The 14751-nt window shown below is 47.4% G+C and overlaps 10 protein-coding genes across 10 annotated transcripts; 3 read left to right on the top strand and 7 right to left on the bottom strand.

Annotated features, from left to right (window-relative positions):
* Positions 1-2280: 2280 nt before the first annotated feature.
* BX661DRAFT_141886 (major facilitator superfamily domain-containing protein) lies at positions 2281-3353 on the top strand (the record flags this gene model as incomplete). The annotated part of the gene is made up of 2 exons (XM_051532910.1): positions 2281-2731; positions 2758-3353. Coding segments are annotated over 2 exons (1047 nt in total), but the record flags the coding sequence as incomplete, so codon positions are not given.
* Positions 3354-3569: 216 nt separating this feature from the next.
* BX661DRAFT_179815 (Rab3 GTPase-activating protein regulatory subunit N-terminus-domain-containing protein) lies at positions 3570-5366 on the top strand. Its single transcript, XM_051535324.1, has one exon. The coding sequence runs from the start codon at positions 3609-3611 to the stop codon at positions 5310-5312; it is 1704 nt and encodes a 567-aa protein (XP_051393191.1). The 5' UTR covers positions 3570-3608; the 3' UTR covers positions 5313-5366.
* A 4-nt stretch (positions 5367-5370) lies between these two features.
* On the bottom strand, positions 5371-6461 carry BX661DRAFT_179814 (uncharacterized protein). The gene has a single exon (XM_051535323.1). It carries the CDS (start codon positions 6366-6368, stop codon positions 5379-5381), a length of 990 nt encoding a protein of 329 aa, XP_051393190.1. The 5' UTR covers positions 6369-6461; the 3' UTR covers positions 5371-5378.
* A 106-nt stretch (positions 6462-6567) lies between these two features.
* Positions 6568-7701, bottom strand: BX661DRAFT_179813 (uncharacterized protein). The gene has a single exon (XM_051535322.1). The coding sequence runs from the start codon at positions 7437-7439 to the stop codon at positions 6690-6692; it is 750 nt and encodes a 249-aa protein (XP_051393189.1). The 5' UTR covers positions 7440-7701; the 3' UTR covers positions 6568-6689.
* On the top strand, positions 7702-8574 carry BX661DRAFT_179812 (uncharacterized protein). Its single transcript, XM_051535321.1, has one exon. It carries the CDS (start codon positions 7770-7772, stop codon positions 8493-8495), a length of 726 nt encoding a protein of 241 aa, XP_051393188.1. The 5' UTR covers positions 7702-7769; the 3' UTR covers positions 8496-8574.
* Positions 8562-9397, bottom strand: BX661DRAFT_179811 (uncharacterized protein). Its single transcript, XM_051535320.1, has one exon. It carries the CDS (start codon positions 9215-9217, stop codon positions 8582-8584), a length of 636 nt encoding a protein of 211 aa, XP_051393187.1. The 5' UTR covers positions 9218-9397; the 3' UTR covers positions 8562-8581.
* Positions 9398-9433: 36 nt separating this feature from the next.
* On the bottom strand, positions 9434-10198 carry BX661DRAFT_219297 (major facilitator superfamily domain-containing protein; the record flags this gene model as incomplete). The annotated part of the gene is made up of 3 exons (XM_051538814.1): positions 9652-10198; positions 9496-9558; positions 9434-9447 (listed from the first exon to the last, which is right to left on the bottom strand). Exons 1-3 carry the CDS (start codon positions 10133-10135, stop codon positions 9434-9436), a joined length of 561 nt encoding a protein of 186 aa, XP_051393186.1. The 5' UTR covers positions 10136-10198.
* A 240-nt stretch (positions 10199-10438) lies between these two features.
* Positions 10439-11363, bottom strand: BX661DRAFT_179809 (ClpP/crotonase-like domain-containing protein). The gene has a single exon (XM_051535319.1). The coding sequence runs from the start codon at positions 11330-11332 to the stop codon at positions 10505-10507; it is 828 nt and encodes a 275-aa protein (XP_051393185.1). The 5' UTR covers positions 11333-11363; the 3' UTR covers positions 10439-10504.
* BX661DRAFT_179808 (uncharacterized protein) lies at positions 11364-13313 on the bottom strand. The gene has a single exon (XM_051535318.1). The coding sequence runs from the start codon at positions 12879-12881 to the stop codon at positions 11775-11777; it is 1107 nt and encodes a 368-aa protein (XP_051393184.1). The 5' UTR covers positions 12882-13313; the 3' UTR covers positions 11364-11774.
* On the bottom strand, positions 13298-14751 carry BX661DRAFT_179807 (flap endonuclease 1-like protein). The gene has a single exon (XM_051535317.1). It carries the CDS (start codon positions 14598-14600, stop codon positions 13455-13457), a length of 1146 nt encoding a protein of 381 aa, XP_051393183.1. The 5' UTR covers positions 14601-14751; the 3' UTR covers positions 13298-13454.

Genomic DNA, 14751 nt, shown 5'->3' with positions numbered 1-14751 from the left:
AAAAATATTTATATTCATGCAGAATTTGATAAAACGTGGGTTCAAAGAAGAAACACTGCTGAGCACTTTGTTTTTGGGGAGGTAACGCGACTGGGTCAATAAAATTTGACCCTATTTTTTGCAACATGATGCAATCTTAAAAGCAGTAGCAGTGAACAAATCATTTAAGGACAAATGCCAGCAGCTCAACTTTTTAGCAATATCTGCGTTAAATCAGTCCAGCTTATTTGCTTTGTTTCTAGCTTGCTCTTAGGGATTGTACCAAAAAACAATGGTGATAAAAAGCATTGTATATTTGAGCAATATGTGCCTTTTCTGTAATAGTCTTCAATTGTTATATTTTATCGACAGATTCAGATCCCATTACAAAATGTGTTAACACGCCTTTTCCATTAGTACACATATTTAGTTGAACACGGGCCACTTTGTAAAGTTGCCACACACACTAAAAAATGCTTCTAAACAATTTGAATGAATGTAAGAAGAATTGCAAGCTATTATCGTCAAAGCACATAATATTGCAATAGTCAAAAATTGTGTAAAAACAATATGCGGTCACCTTGTGTATTTGCAATATTAATAACAGTGTACTCTTTTCTGATGCCTTTTTATACACATACTTAACAGCAACTTATTATTGGACATGGTTCAGTTTGCAGTACTAAAATATTTTCCACTGTTTTGCTGTCCCTCAGGCTGATGAGTGCGGCTTTAAGCATAGTCGCCATATTCTGGTCGCCTGAGATGTGGGTTCACATTTTCACCAATAACGAGCAGGTTGTGTAAGGCGCCATAAAAATATTGCATGTTATTATTATTGCATCTATTGCCCAGTCCATTGTGTTTGTTTGTTTGCAGCTGTTTTCAGCGCAGGGGGAATCAAGTTTTGGACATGTATATTAGATTCATTATGCTGTATGGTGTCAGTTTGCTGCTGGGACATTATTAGGCTACAGCGTCAGGGAATGGGGTGCTCAGTTTTTAAAAGGCGGTTTCTGTTGGGCAGACATGCGCAGCACTTGTTGGAGCTTCTGATGTGTTAAAAGCTGACTGGGTTTAACTGGTCGACCATTATGCTAGGACTTTTATATCATCATGACAATTACCGTTATAAAAAATTGTCCGTATATATCCTTGATATTAATTTCAAAGGCTTTTTAGATGCTTTCAATTTGTAAATTAATATTTCAAGCTGTTTCCTTTTTGGAATAAAACGCTATTCAAGCTGGGATTAGTTGACTAGACATTGCAACGAATTGATTTAGAGAATAAAATGGAAGTATTATATTCAGCCACTTCAAACTTTCAATTAGCTACAAATATAAGATGCTCAATATTTTAAAGTATATCATTTACAATTTATGTAAATACACACTTGCTAATATGTGTACAATTGCAACGCCTCTTAAGCCGACATCAAGTGCTTTCCTAGGGACAATCCAAAAAATTACAAAGCTCGCTACACATGCTCACGTGCTGTTTATATAGCTTTTTGTATGGCTATTTGTAGTAGATAATTTTTACACCAATGCCTCAATTCCACAGCGACAAGGCATCTGACAATCGAAAATCAATCAGTGCTAATTTGCACTGAGTATCGTATGTGTATTAATTAAATTAAATTATTGTGGCAACGTGTAAACCCAATCCAAGTCACCAGATGAACTGGAAAATGGCTATTTTGTACAACTGCAAACCAATTGCAAATGTACTACTTGAGGCTTTCTGTCAATTTATTTTTTTCCGGAACACTTAAAAAAAGTATCCAGTTATTTTGGTATACCTTATAACAATTGAATATCACACAAGTTATTAATTGTGTATATGTACTGCCATTATTTTGCATGCTTTAACATTCATTCATATATTCTATAAATTATTTTATAGAATTAAAACAAACCGGTCTATTAAACATTGCATTTTTATTGCATATGCTATCACAGGATAATAATATCTCAAGAAAACGGGATTCTATCCATTTGGAATCCGCTGACAATGATTTCGATAAGCAAGATATTGAGCTGAAAAATACGTCTTTTAACGATATATCATTTGAGGTGTCCATACAGACACAATCACTAGTTGAGTTTACCTCGAACCCCTTGGGCAAGTTAGCAAACACAAATGATATGGTTGAATATGCCCTAGTCGACTCCGCGTATTCATGGGCTATTCTTGTATGTGCTACTTTAAACATGATAGTCATAATTGGGATCAATAACAGCTTTGGTATATTTTCCACCTACTATATCAACTTTATCTGCCCCCGAAATATCTGCTGCAGACATTTCTTGGATTGGTACCACAATGGTTTTTTGCATGCTCAGTGTATCCATATTCACTGGACCACTTACAGACAAGCTTGTATTTCGCTTAATCTCATTAGCGGGCTCGTTTATTTGCAGCGTCGCATTGATGCTCGCATCTTTCACAAGTACGGTATGGCAGTTTGTGCCCACCCAGGGGGTTATGTATGGTATAGGCGCTGGTTTCATATACTCGCCATCAATTTCTCTCACGTCCCAATGGCACAAAAAGAACCGATCGCTGGCAATTGGTATTACCGTTGCAGGAACTGGAGTTGGCGGTATGATTGTATCTGAAATCGCACAGAGACTGATGGAGGCGGTTGGATACAACTGGACTCTCCGAGTGCTTGCCCTAATGGCCTTTTGTATGAGTGGAACAGCGGCTAGCTTTTACAAAAGGCGGGTGCCAATTCCCAGAGAAGGTGTGGACTTTATGATTATTGCTAAGGATACCCGGCTGATAGTTATTGGCATAGCTGGACTGTTTGTCCACGCCGGGATATATATGATTTGGTCTTATCTCCCAACAGCAGCATTGATGCTTGGTCAGTCAGAAAAGCGTCAAACAAGTTGGCTATATACCTGAGCGCAGGCAGCACTGTAGGTAGAATAGTATCATCATACGCATCCATAGCCTTTGGCTCCATCAACAGCATTTTTATCTCGTACACATTGTGTAGCGTGCTTATTCTGGTTGCCATGTTGGCTATTAAAAGCATGGCAGCATATATTGCACTTGCAATCATATATGGGGCCATTTCTGTAAGCTACGTCTCCGTAGCCCCGCTCATGATAGCAGAGATGTTTGGGGTGCAGAAGGTTCCCACGGCGATGGGAATTATGAACGCGTGGAACTCTATTGGTGTTCTCATTGGAAACCCGTCGCAAGGCGCTATCTATCAGCATCTCGATCGGCCTAATAGCTCGTTCGCAGGAATAACCATTTGGGGAGCAACCAGCCTTTTCCTTGCTGCGTGTAGCTTTGTGGTTTTGAAGGCTATTGTTATCTGCGGTGGTCCACATCGCATCTGGTCTAAATTGTAAACTTAAAAGTGCCCGTATGTGTTTTAGTATAAATTATTTAATTGCGTGCCCGCTTCACAGAGATAAATGGAACTATTCGGACTATATCCGCGACAGTAATGAATGTTCAACACCAAAAACATGCAGGCTGCCCATACTCAAGTTAATTTGTATAAATTGTATTTAAACACCGAAAAATGCGGCTTGCCAGGATTTTGGCGTGTTATTTTTTCCCCACCCATTTTTGCTAAACCAATTGAAATTTTTTTACTTCAAATGAGCGGCGCCGCCCAGCACACATACACAGCAAAGAATGGAAAGCTGTCGGTAATACACGGCGCACGAATACCTCTGGCACTTCTGCGCCTGCTATTTGGCGACGCAAACAACAGCAGCAACTCTTATCACCGGGACTCCGACGACGGTGACGACAGCAGTGCCACCACTACCACTACAAACACCAGCTACACGGACACATCTTTGAGTCCAAATCATTTGTTTAAGAGAGAGTTGGCGCGCTCCATTTACGCGCTGTCAATGGACAGCAGTCACTTGGCTGTTGCGCACGACGACCGGTACATGCTGTTGGAGCGCCCTGAGGACGACGCCCCGATGAATTACCGCCTGGTGTCTGTGGGCAGCGACGCTGCGTTTCCAGGAGAGTCAGTTACGGCGCTGTATTGCATGAGCGTGTACACACCGCATGGTCACCAGAAGCAGAGCAGGGGTCAGTCTTTATGCGTTGTTGTGGGGTATTCCAGTGGCTACTTGCGCATATTCTCTCTCTATGGGCACTTGCTCACGACTCACCAGTTTCATCCGCAGGCGTTGATACGCATTCGCCTGCGGATGCCGTCGCAGGCGAACAGTGCCCAGGAATCCGGTGAAATGAGATACATGACGAGTAACAGCAGTGGGAGCGGCAACAGCGTCAATAATCATGGTGTGAGCTCAGCTGTTGATGACGCCGAAGAAGTGTGTTTGACATATACCGACGGGACAATGGTGAGCATTGATGGCAAGTCACTTTACTTGGCGCTCCGGCTATGCTTGAACGAAGCATCGTCAGCAGAGTCTGACGAGCCGATGTTCCAGTACAAGAAATGGGCGTTTGATTTGAACACACCATTGGTTTCTGATGCAGTCAGCTACGGGCCATCAGCACATAGAGACCCGCTGGCGTCGCTGGCCAAAGCAACAATGACATCGAGTCCATTGCTTTCAGATGCCACAGCGCGCTTTCTCGTTGCTCCGCAGCATGGCGATGCGGCATTTGGGGTTTTCATGACCAACGAGGACGCAGCAATGTCGTTTTCTGCAGTCGATATTGCCGGCAAGATGGCGGCCAGAGTCACCGGCGCAGTGCTCAGCATTGCAAAGTCGTATTTTTGGCGGTCCAGCTCACAGCCGTCATCGAGGACCCCGGACTCGACCAGTCATGGAGCAGCAGGCACAAGCGATCCGGGCACCCTAGTACCGTGTGCATTTGCTGTGCGCGACAGCCCGCGCAAAGTACTCAATATATCGCTGGCACCCGCGCAGTACAGCCTGGCAACGTTGACTGATTCTCTCGGCCGAGTGCTAGTTTTTGATCTGGAGAGTTGCGAAATTATCCATATGCTCAAGGGACTCCGTGGAAGCCAATGTGCGTGGCTTGAGACCGAGTCCCCGGATGAGACCAGTGACACTGCACATGGTGATGATCGGGTTAGCCAACGCCGGCGGCGGATGTTTATTGTGGTTTATGCTGGGAAGCGCGGTACTGTTGAGGTTTTTGAGCTTGGGTCCCTCGAGCGGTCGCTGGCTTCTGTTAGCGTGGGACTTGGGTGGAAGCTGGTTCAGTGCCCTACGCAGCCGCTGGGCGGGAGCCTGGTGGTTGGTTCAGCCGGCAGCGCTCGTCGGGCGGCGTTGCCCTCGCTTGCGTCGTGTATGCTGCTGAACGAGAGTGGCCATGCCGCTCATATACAAATCAACATTTAATTTTTTGTATTAATAGAATATTTTAAACAAAATAAAGCAAAAAAAGACAAGAAATGAAGTAAAATTTTATTTGATCGTCTTTGTGTCCTCCATCCAGCTGGGGATCTGCTTGTATGCAGGGTCCACAAACTCGACATCCAGCGGATCGGCCCAATTAGCCAGCCGAGGCACAAACTCTCTGGCCTCATCCCAAGCTGAGTTCTTGAACAGCTTGAAAACCTTGAGCTCCACGCCATCATCAGTCGGATACAAGTCGCGCCTCTGGTAAACAACCGGCGGATGCACAGAAAATGCACTCAGCATTTTGCGCTTAATCAGCGCCACTATCTGTACATCAAGCGCGCGCGACTGCCGAGAGTTCTTCACAAAGTACGCAAACAGTTTCTGCGCGCCGTTGCGGCTAAGCACATACCCGGAGGTGCAAAACGGATGCACAGACCTGTGCACCCGATCAAACGCGGTTTTCGCTTTTCCGCGGCCTTCCTCCGCGGAGCAATGGCCAATATGGAGAATGTCCCAATTTGCCGAGGTTGCATTCAGCGCGTTGATTGCCTTGCCGATGACCGAGACCGCGTCCACTTCAAAGTCGATGTCATCTTCGAGGACGAGCGCACGCTCGTAGCCGCGGTTGATCATGTCGCGCCAGATATCCATGTGGGTGGCTTGCGACTTGTCGAATATTTGCACGTTCAGGTGCATGTACCTAAAGAGCTCGCTCATCCGGCCTTTGCGCCCGAGCCGGTTCTTCTGGTTCAGGCAGTAGATGTGGTCGGTGTATGCCAGTGTGTACTCGCGTGCGGGCTCGGGCAGCTGAAGTGAAGACTCGTCGACAAACGTGTAGCGGTGGTAGCTGGGCACGGCAGCAGCAGCAGCAGCGGCTGTTTCGCTGTTGGAATTGGGCGGGCCGGATTGCATGAATGGCATGCCGAGGCTGCTCGAGTCTATGTACAGGACCTTGACTATCCATAGCGCGGATATCATAAAGCTTAACAGGAAATATAGGCGGATGGCACGGCCGTACCACCACACAGAGGTGGACCCTGGAAGCGACACCATTAGCTTGGGCAGAGTGTATTGTGACAAAAGGGTTGTTTGCGGCGCGAGCTATCAATAAGTAGGGAGAATAAATTATAGACAAACGAATAAAATATACAGGAATGAAAATGCGTTGCTAGTACTGAAAAAGCAACAAGTGCGAACGCAGCTGAAGCAAGTGCTGGCCAGTTCCTGACCAGACAAATAATTGTTGGTGCTAAAAACATCACTTTGCTATCGTCTCCACATTTAAAAGTTTAAAAAGGGGTATTTCGCAGTAAAAAATTTTATAACAAGAATTTTCAAATATTCGCAACATTCTTGACTCCTCTTTCCATTTTATCACTTTGGCTCAGTATGCGCCTTCTTGATGCTCAAGTAGAGCACCGGCGAAAACGCGTCGTCCGAGTGCATGACGACGTCAACCTCATCCAGCACAATGCGGCGCTTATACAGCGGGCAATCCAAAGTAAACGACTCGTACTCGCCGCCCTCGCCGCAAACATGCACGCCGTACTTTTTCTCTAAAGCCAAAAGCTTAGGCTCCATCTGCGCCAGCGTCATGCCAAGATCGCACCGATCGAGTCCGAGCGACGCCACCTTGATAAGAATGGCGTCGATGCCGTTCTCAACCATCTCGTGGAGGAGCTCCGCCTGGTCGCGCTGCCAGAGATACGCCAGCATGGTGAGCCCGAGACGGTCGCACACGTGCTGGACGCGATTGGACTGGTAGCGGGAGAAAATGGCGCCGACAGAGACACCGAGAACCTCCGGGTGGTTCTTTTTGACCTCGGTCAGCAGGGTAAAGAGATCCTCGGTTTCATCATCCGCCGTCTGCTCGTATTCCAGGGTCTGCCTGATGGCTGCGCCCTTGGTTTCTTGGAGATAGAGAGGAAGCTCCATGCATTCGGCGATGGTCTTTATGCCACTGGAACCGACTGTCTGATACATGTAGCTGTCGAGCTCGTCCTTTTCAGAGTCGAGTGGCGGGTGGATGTGCGCCAGTGCGACGATCTCGTGGCCGTTTTCGACGCACTTGACCATGTTGTAGGAGCTATCCTTGCCGCCGCTTACCAGAGCCACGACTTGCATGTTTGAGAGTAGTTTGGGTTGAATAGGGGGTTTTAGCCTGCGTTGCTATATGCTGAGATTGGGTGGTGTATGGTTGGGGTGAGAATATAGAAGGCGTACACAGCATTTGTGCGGCTTTCCTTTTAAAAAAGAATTGCAAGATCTCCCGTGGGCGCGCAGCTGTTTTTTTGAGGTTGTCGCTCGCGCGGTTGTTGGTTGGTTGTGGGCACTTAAATCAGCAACTGTGCCTAGGTGGGCAGGCGACGTAGAATGCACACTTTTTTCTTTTCTTCTCTTTTTTCTTATAAATTTGCAAATTCGTCACCGCTCTTATTTTCCAAACTCTCATTTATGAATTCCCGTTATTCCACGCGGCTGTTATTAACAGCAGCTCTGGTACTATTTCTGATTTGTCCTGGTGTGTTCGGCAACACTGAAATTCGACACTTTAGACCTCCTGCTATCAATACAGACAGCCAGTTCCATGTGCACCAGTCGGAGATAAAACAGCAGCTATCACGGCTAATCCCTAGACAAGTTCTACTATCATCGCCATACACATCGACTGGAACCGAGCTGATTGCCAGCCTGCAGAGCGTAAACTCAACCCGCCAGGACAGAGAGCGGTGGTACTGTTTGGCAGACCTAGAGTCGAACGAATCCTACGAGCTGCGCGTATCGTATGCGGCGACCATGCCTACGGACTTTACTATTGAGATATTCACCATTGGTCAAATGGCAAAATTGCACGGTGTGGCTGTGGACGCGTTTGATGCAAATTCGTTGGAAAGCCGGGGCATTCCGAATACATTGACTAATGGCGCGAGGTTGACCATGTACGCCAAGGTGACGGCGTCGTATTCCGGTGTGTCGGTGGTTCCCAGAATGGAGGACCGCCGTGTACCTTATGTGTTTGTGCTCGAGAAGCACGTTCTGGGGCTTCCGATCCAGGCGATCAAGCTTATTGCCGTTTTGGTTGTCGTTATTGCGTTCAGCTTGCTCTGGGTCACGCCGCGCATTTTGGCCAAGATCAAGGCTGTGCTTGCTGAAGAAACAGTGTCTCCAAAGCAGGATTAACCAGGGTGTACTTTGAATCTATATGGTTTTTTTGCAATATGTAATTATATTGATTATAAAATAAAAAAGAACGGTGCGTGTACATTTCAACTCGTGGATCTGTGAGCTAGCAGGCGGTATTTTTGCCAAATAGATCCCCCAAGAACCAGAACAGTGCACAGTATAATCAGCCCGACCAGCACACCGGATAACATGGCCTTGTATCCGAGCTGCGTGTACAAAAAAGTAGCCAACGGCGGTGCACCCATCAATGCCATAGCCCAGGCCGCATTGTAAAGACAATAACTTTGTGCCATCGAGTTAAGACCCAGTGCATTGACAAAGTCGCCAAAACTGCTCATCACCGGGATATTGACCAGAAGTAACGAAATGCTTAACCACGCTTGAATTCCCAATATCATATCAAACGACGAGCTGAATCCCATCGCGATAACCGCGCTGCCAGTCAATATGAGCCCCGTCAATACTATCCACATGCGCGTTCTCTCGCCGTATCTGCCGATTAGCCAGTCGACTGCGCATCCTACGGGGGTAGATAAGACTAGTGAAATTACACCGTTTGTCACAAAGAGGAGTCCGTTTTTTGAAGCGGATGCGTGAAATTTGTCCTTGGCTCGCATTGGTTGGATGCTATCCAAAGACCCCAAGAGCATGCCCATGGTCAGGGTTACAACCGATGCGGACAAGACTTGCCACTGGCAAATTAGCTTCCATAATGGCATGTTGACTGGAACTGGAGAATCGGAATAGGACTTATGTCGGGCGCTTGGAACGTCCGAGTACCCATCCAGGTCGAGCTTTTCGTGCACTACGCTGACTGTATGATGCCCCAGAATTTCTGCGCGTATTGTAAGCGGGTCCTTGATTCCAAATGCAAGTACAAAGGATAAGAAACCACTGGCCAGCACTAAATAAATAAAATTTTTAATTATAATATTTTATGACCTTTCAACTACAATTTCAATTTCAATTACATTAATTTTATCTTTTAAATTCTTACTTAATAGTGTCGCCGATCCATGAACGCCCACCTTGTCATACAACGCACCACCAATAAGGGGTCCTAAGAAACAAAGGCAACAAAAGCAAATATAAAATGTTAAAATGAACATTTAAATGCCGCAACCTGATTTTTTCACATATCAACCTCACTTACCAACCATGTATCCTAAATTCCCAAACACTTGAATAAATGACATTTTTAGTCCAAGCAGCTTCTGCGGATAGACATCACCAATAATAGCAATGGATAGTGGATAAATGCACCCGGACGCCAATCCGTTGACCAGCTTGTATACGAGAATATGCCAAAACTTGTGCGAAAAGAACAACACAATCCCGCTAATCCCGTAGCCAACCGCGCCAATGAGCATTAATGGTTTGCGACGACCCATTTTGTCACTGACGATGCCGGATATAATGCTTGTTATAAATGTGCCAACACCATACAACGTTGTAACAATGCCCAGCTGCGATTCTGACGCTAACTTCATGTCATCGAATACGTGTGGCAGAAAAGCAAACGCAATTGAATATGCAATGTTATCTACAAGTAAGGACAAGCATGTAAATGCGACTATAGCTGCTGGCGTTGAGCGCATAGCTCCTATTTTGCTGACAATGGCATAGGGCTTGTTCATTGTTTTATGTTTATAATAATATGCAAAATGTTGGGTGTTTAAACTATGGATATTGAAAATACAGAACCAAAAACCAGCATATCTGTACGTATGTTTTATTCTATCCCTCAGAAAACATTGAATTCAAAATAAAAATTGATAACTGCAAGCTGTTCTATTATTGTTCAATGTATGGCGGAAATCTGCCTTGAAACTTTGAAAAAAACGGTATGTATTTGTTGAAACAGTAAACTGGGTGGCTGGAATCGCATTTGGCATGCAAACATTTTTTCAAATGTGCAAAACATATCACGCAAAAAAAGCAAAGTTGTTAAGCAAAGGATAATATTACTACTGCAACAGGCACAATAAAGATTTTAAAATTACTAGCTACATCTTTGGGCGAGCACCCTTAGATTGCATACGTTTGAGAATAGCAGCAATAGCCTGCTTCGAATCCGCTGACGTAGCACGCTTGTAAATCTCGTCCATTTCCCTATCGTTCACCCGAACCAACTCATCAACCAACTCTTGGTGGCGCAACAATGATCGAGAAGCACTTATAGCTGCCTGCGAGCGGCTCGCCAGCTCTTTTGCCACGCCCATAGTGACAGGCATCAAATCTTCAGACTTTACCAGTCTGTCAACAAAACCTCTTTGGTGCATTTCCTTTGCGCTCATAGCCCTGCAGAACAAAAGCATGGCGTTTGCGACCATCGGGCCAAGAATTCTGGGGAAAGTTACCGAACTACACCCTTCAGCGCATAATGCCAGTTCTGCAAAGGGTGTGCGAAACACAGCCTGCTCTACCGAAATGACCAAGTCACAGAGCGCCAGCGAAGTGCAGCCGTAGCCGATGGCCGGTCCGTTTACTGCGGCTATGATCGGGACGGGCGAGGTGATCAGAAGCTTGGTCAACTGGCGTGAGAGCTCGATATTTGCACGTAATCTCTCGTTCTCTTCTTCTCCGGAAGCATTCTGCTTGGGTGTGGGGAGCTCTTGGCCAGCAGAGTAGGCGCGGCCGCTACCTGTAATGACAAGCACACGGATGGATGGTGTTTGGTGGACCAGCTCCATCACCTGCTTCCATTCAGTGCACGACGCACGGGACAACGAGTTCATGTACTGTGGACGGTTAAATGACATCACCAGGATGCCTTCTGCGTGCCATTCAAGCTTTATTACCGTCAGATGTGGCAGAGAAATAGCTGAAGCCATTGTAAAATATATATAATTCAACAGAGGAATACAAGGGAAAAATTCATTGTTTTAAATTTTCCACCGTCGACTTTTCTCTTTTGAAACACCAACAATTGTTGAGGTTTTTGCCACTCGCCACCGCTCTGCGAATTGCTGGCCGGCGATCGTTCCCAAATATCCAACATTCCCCCATTCCATATATCCACTGTTGTCTATATGCTTACAGCTTTTAAAATGTAATATTATGACTTGAATCCAATTCAATACTATTTCTTACTTGCATAACAAATAAATCGAAAATGGGTTTTGAATAAGCATAAAAATGTTTGGATTGTCGCTATCATACCTGTTTGATACAGAAACTGGTATTTTCACATGACAGTACAAAATTAAGGTCAGTACAAAATTAAGATCACGCAAATCAGTCGATGCACTTTCACAAACAAAAAAGGGGAGAAATCTAGTTCGAGGCAGCAGCGCTGCGTCTGTCGCGCACAGCCTGGGCAAGCTCCTGGAGCATCGGGATGGTCTGCTCCCAGTTGACGCAAGCATCGGTGATGCTCTGGCCGTACTTGAGGGCCTTGGAGCCACCGTTCTCCTCCAAGGGGATATCCTGGCGGCCCTCGTTGATGTTGCTCTCGATCATGACACCGATAATGGACTGGTTGCCAGCAGCAACCTGCTTGGAGATGTCGCTGGAGACCTTGGGCTGGTTACGGTGGTCCTTGCTCGAGTTGCCGTGGCTGCAGTCAATCATGATGTTGTCGACGACCTTGGCCTTCTTGATCTGCTCGGAGATCTTGGAAACCCACTGGGACTCGTAGTTGGGTCCGCTGTTGCCGCCACGAAGAATGATATGGCACATGGGGTTTCCGCGGGTAACGGTGATGGCAGCCAGACCGCTCTTGGTGACACCCAAGAAATGGTGGGGGTGGCTGGCCGAGCGGATAGCGTCGACCGCAATGGTGGCATTGCCATCGGTACCGTTCTTGAAACCCACAGGGAACGACACGCCGGAAGCCAGCTCGCGGTGGAGTTGCGACTCAGTGGTGCGCGCACCAATGGCGCCCCACGAGAACAGATCGCCCAAGAATTGCGGTGAGATGGTGTCCAGGAGCTCGCAGCCGGCGGGCATGCCCAAGTCGGTGATCTTGCACAGAAGATCGCGCGCGACGTGCAGGCCCTTGTTAATCTGGAAAGTATCGTTGAGGTCGGGGTCGTTAATCAGACCCTTCCATCCGACGGTCGTGCGGGGCTTCTCAAAGTACACGCGCATGATGATGCACAGGTCGTCCTTCAGCTCGTCGGCCAGGACAATCAGATTCTTGCAGTAGTCCAGAGCAGCCTCGGGATCATGGATGGAGCAGGGGCCGACAACAACAATCAGCCGGTCGTCCTTGCGGCGCAGAATGTCTGAGGCCTGCTTACGGCCGCTGGCGATCACGTCCTCGGACCGCGCGCTCAGAGGGTGCTCCATCTGCAGAATGTTGGGAGGGATAAGAGGGTCGTAACCAGCGATGCGGAGGTCATCGCCGGCCTTGTGGAATGCGGAAGAGGTGGATGCCATGGCTGAATGGGCTATTATGTATGTGTGGGTTTTTTAAGGTATGTAATATAGTACACAAAAAAGATGGAAAACAATCAGAAGCAGAGATGAGAGATGTGGAAACGGGTGAGCGAGCGGGCCTGCCAATAAAGGCGGAGGAAGAATTGTAATTTTTTGAGCTCGCAAGGAATGTTTGCTTTGGATTACGTTTCTTGTTTCGGAGGTATTCGGAGCTGGCACCCCTTTATAAAAATTTTTATCACTGCTATAGAGGCGCATCGACCTGCCTAAACAGAGCGCTGACGGCAAGAGGCTGAACCATTTGAGTCACACCTGGCCGAAAGTCCTAATTATTGGGGGCGTTTGCAAAACGGGGGGTGACCACATATCGCTGATCCCGATAATGCGTCACCTAAAATAAAGAGAAAAAATAAATTCCCAGCGCTAAAAAAAAGTGCTAGCTAATAAAGCTGTACACGTGCGTAAACGCACACACCAGCAAGTCGCCTTTTGGAAATTGCGAGTTTCGGATGTTTGGCACAGACCGCGAGATGCAATGTCATGTATATAATAATAGAAACTTGTTTTACTTATTTACTTGCGCGCCTTTTTGGCAGTGCTGGCAGCCGCTGAGCCCTTGCGCTTGGCAGCGTCTTTTGTAGTGGCAGCGGTTGCAGCGGGCTTCATCGGAGTCGCGCGCTTGGCAGTGACCTTGAAGAAGGAGTCAATGCGCACCTGCTGGCCCTTGCCGACGGCCTTTTCCAGCTTGGCGGCAGCCGAGCGCACGCGCTGCTCATTGAACTCCATCTCGTGCACGAGGAACTGCACCAGGCCCTCGGTATTGGGCTTCTCCCAGACAAAATCGGCCGAACAATCGGACACGTCTGCCTGAGTGAACAACCCGCGAGCACCCTCGAAGGGCCAGTCCTCAGGCACGCCCTTGGCCACCTTGTCAACCTTGATTGTCTCTTCGATGGTCTTGTGTTCGCGAATATACTCGTACCCAGACTTTGGGCCGACACCGCGGATCGAGTCACAGTAGTCGCAGCCTAGCAGGATCCCCATATCGATGAGCTGGTCCAGCGAAAAGTCAAGGCCCTTCAGGACTTCGTCCAGGCGGATCTCCTCAATAGGCAGCTTGCGGGCTGCGGGTGCAGTCAGATTGCGCAGCAGCACGGGTGCGCCAAACAGCAGGGTGTCCATATCCTGCGAGGCCGCCGCCCACACCTTGCCTGCCTTGGCCAGGGCTGCGCACTCAGCCTCAGCTTCGCATGGCGCCGTCGTGTGTGGAATACCCATGAGCGTGAGCAACCGCTTGGCCTGCTCGTTGATCTCGGGTGTCACCTTTGTCAACCGCTTCATCTGCTTAAGCATCTCGTCAGCGTTGCCCTCCTCCTCGGCAACCTTCAAACTCTCCTGTGCCAAATCCCTTTTCTCCTTTCGCTTGGCCAGCTCCCCACCCTTCATTGTTGGTGGCTTTCCGTCAAACACGTATAAGGGTTTCAAGCCTGTCTCCACCATGTTGACTGTGCGGTATAAAAGTCCGATCAAGTGACTTGTTGTGCTGCCGTCCGCTGTTGTCAGGTTCTGACCCTCATTACGCACAGCGACAAGGAACTGGTAGAGCGACGTCGACGCATCAATCGCCACCTTGCGCCCCACGAGATGCTTCATTTCAACCGAGCGGAGCGCCAGCGGTGCACGGTCGGCAATAACCTGCTTGAGTCCTTTGATTCCCATGGCTGAATTTGAAGTTTGGAGAAAAGAAATACAAAATAATTACCTGTGAAAAGAAGAAGAAAGGAAATACACAATTGCGAAAAGGCAAGAACGCGATTTGAACGCGCAAAAAAGAAAAGTTTTCTCGTCAATAAAAATAACATCAAAAAAT

Source organism: Kickxella alabastrina, assembly GCF_025024165.1.
Source record: "Kickxella alabastrina strain RSA 675 chromosome Unknown BX661scaffold_6, whole genome shotgun sequence".
NCBI lineage: Eukaryota > Fungi > Kickxellomycota > Kickxellomycetes > Kickxellales > Kickxellaceae > Kickxella > Kickxella alabastrina.
Note: the sequence above shows the minus strand (reverse complement) of the source record. Positions and strands in the feature narration are given on the sequence as shown.

Bases quoted from the DNA above. Each gene is read 5' to 3' on its own strand.
- BX661DRAFT_179815 (XM_051535324.1), top strand. From the start codon at position 3,609: ATGAGCGGCGCCGCCCAGCACACATACACAGCAAAGAATGGAAAGCTG.
- BX661DRAFT_179814 (XM_051535323.1), bottom strand. From the start codon at position 6,368: ATGGTGTCGCTTCCAGGGTCCACCTCTGTGTGGTGGTACGGCCGTGCC.
- BX661DRAFT_179813 (XM_051535322.1), bottom strand. From the start codon at position 7,439: ATGCAAGTCGTGGCTCTGGTAAGCGGCGGCAAGGATAGCTCCTACAAC.
- BX661DRAFT_179812 (XM_051535321.1), top strand. From the start codon at position 7,770: ATGAATTCCCGTTATTCCACGCGGCTGTTATTAACAGCAGCTCTGGTA.
- BX661DRAFT_179811 (XM_051535320.1), bottom strand. From the start codon at position 9,217: ATGCCATTATGGAAGCTAATTTGCCAGTGGCAAGTCTTGTCCGCATCG.
- BX661DRAFT_179809 (XM_051535319.1), bottom strand. From the start codon at position 11,332: ATGGCTTCAGCTATTTCTCTGCCACATCTGACGGTAATAAAGCTTGAA.
- BX661DRAFT_179808 (XM_051535318.1), bottom strand. From the start codon at position 12,881: ATGGCATCCACCTCTTCCGCATTCCACAAGGCCGGCGATGACCTCCGC.
- BX661DRAFT_179807 (XM_051535317.1), bottom strand. From the start codon at position 14,600: ATGGGAATCAAAGGACTCAAGCAGGTTATTGCCGACCGTGCACCGCTG.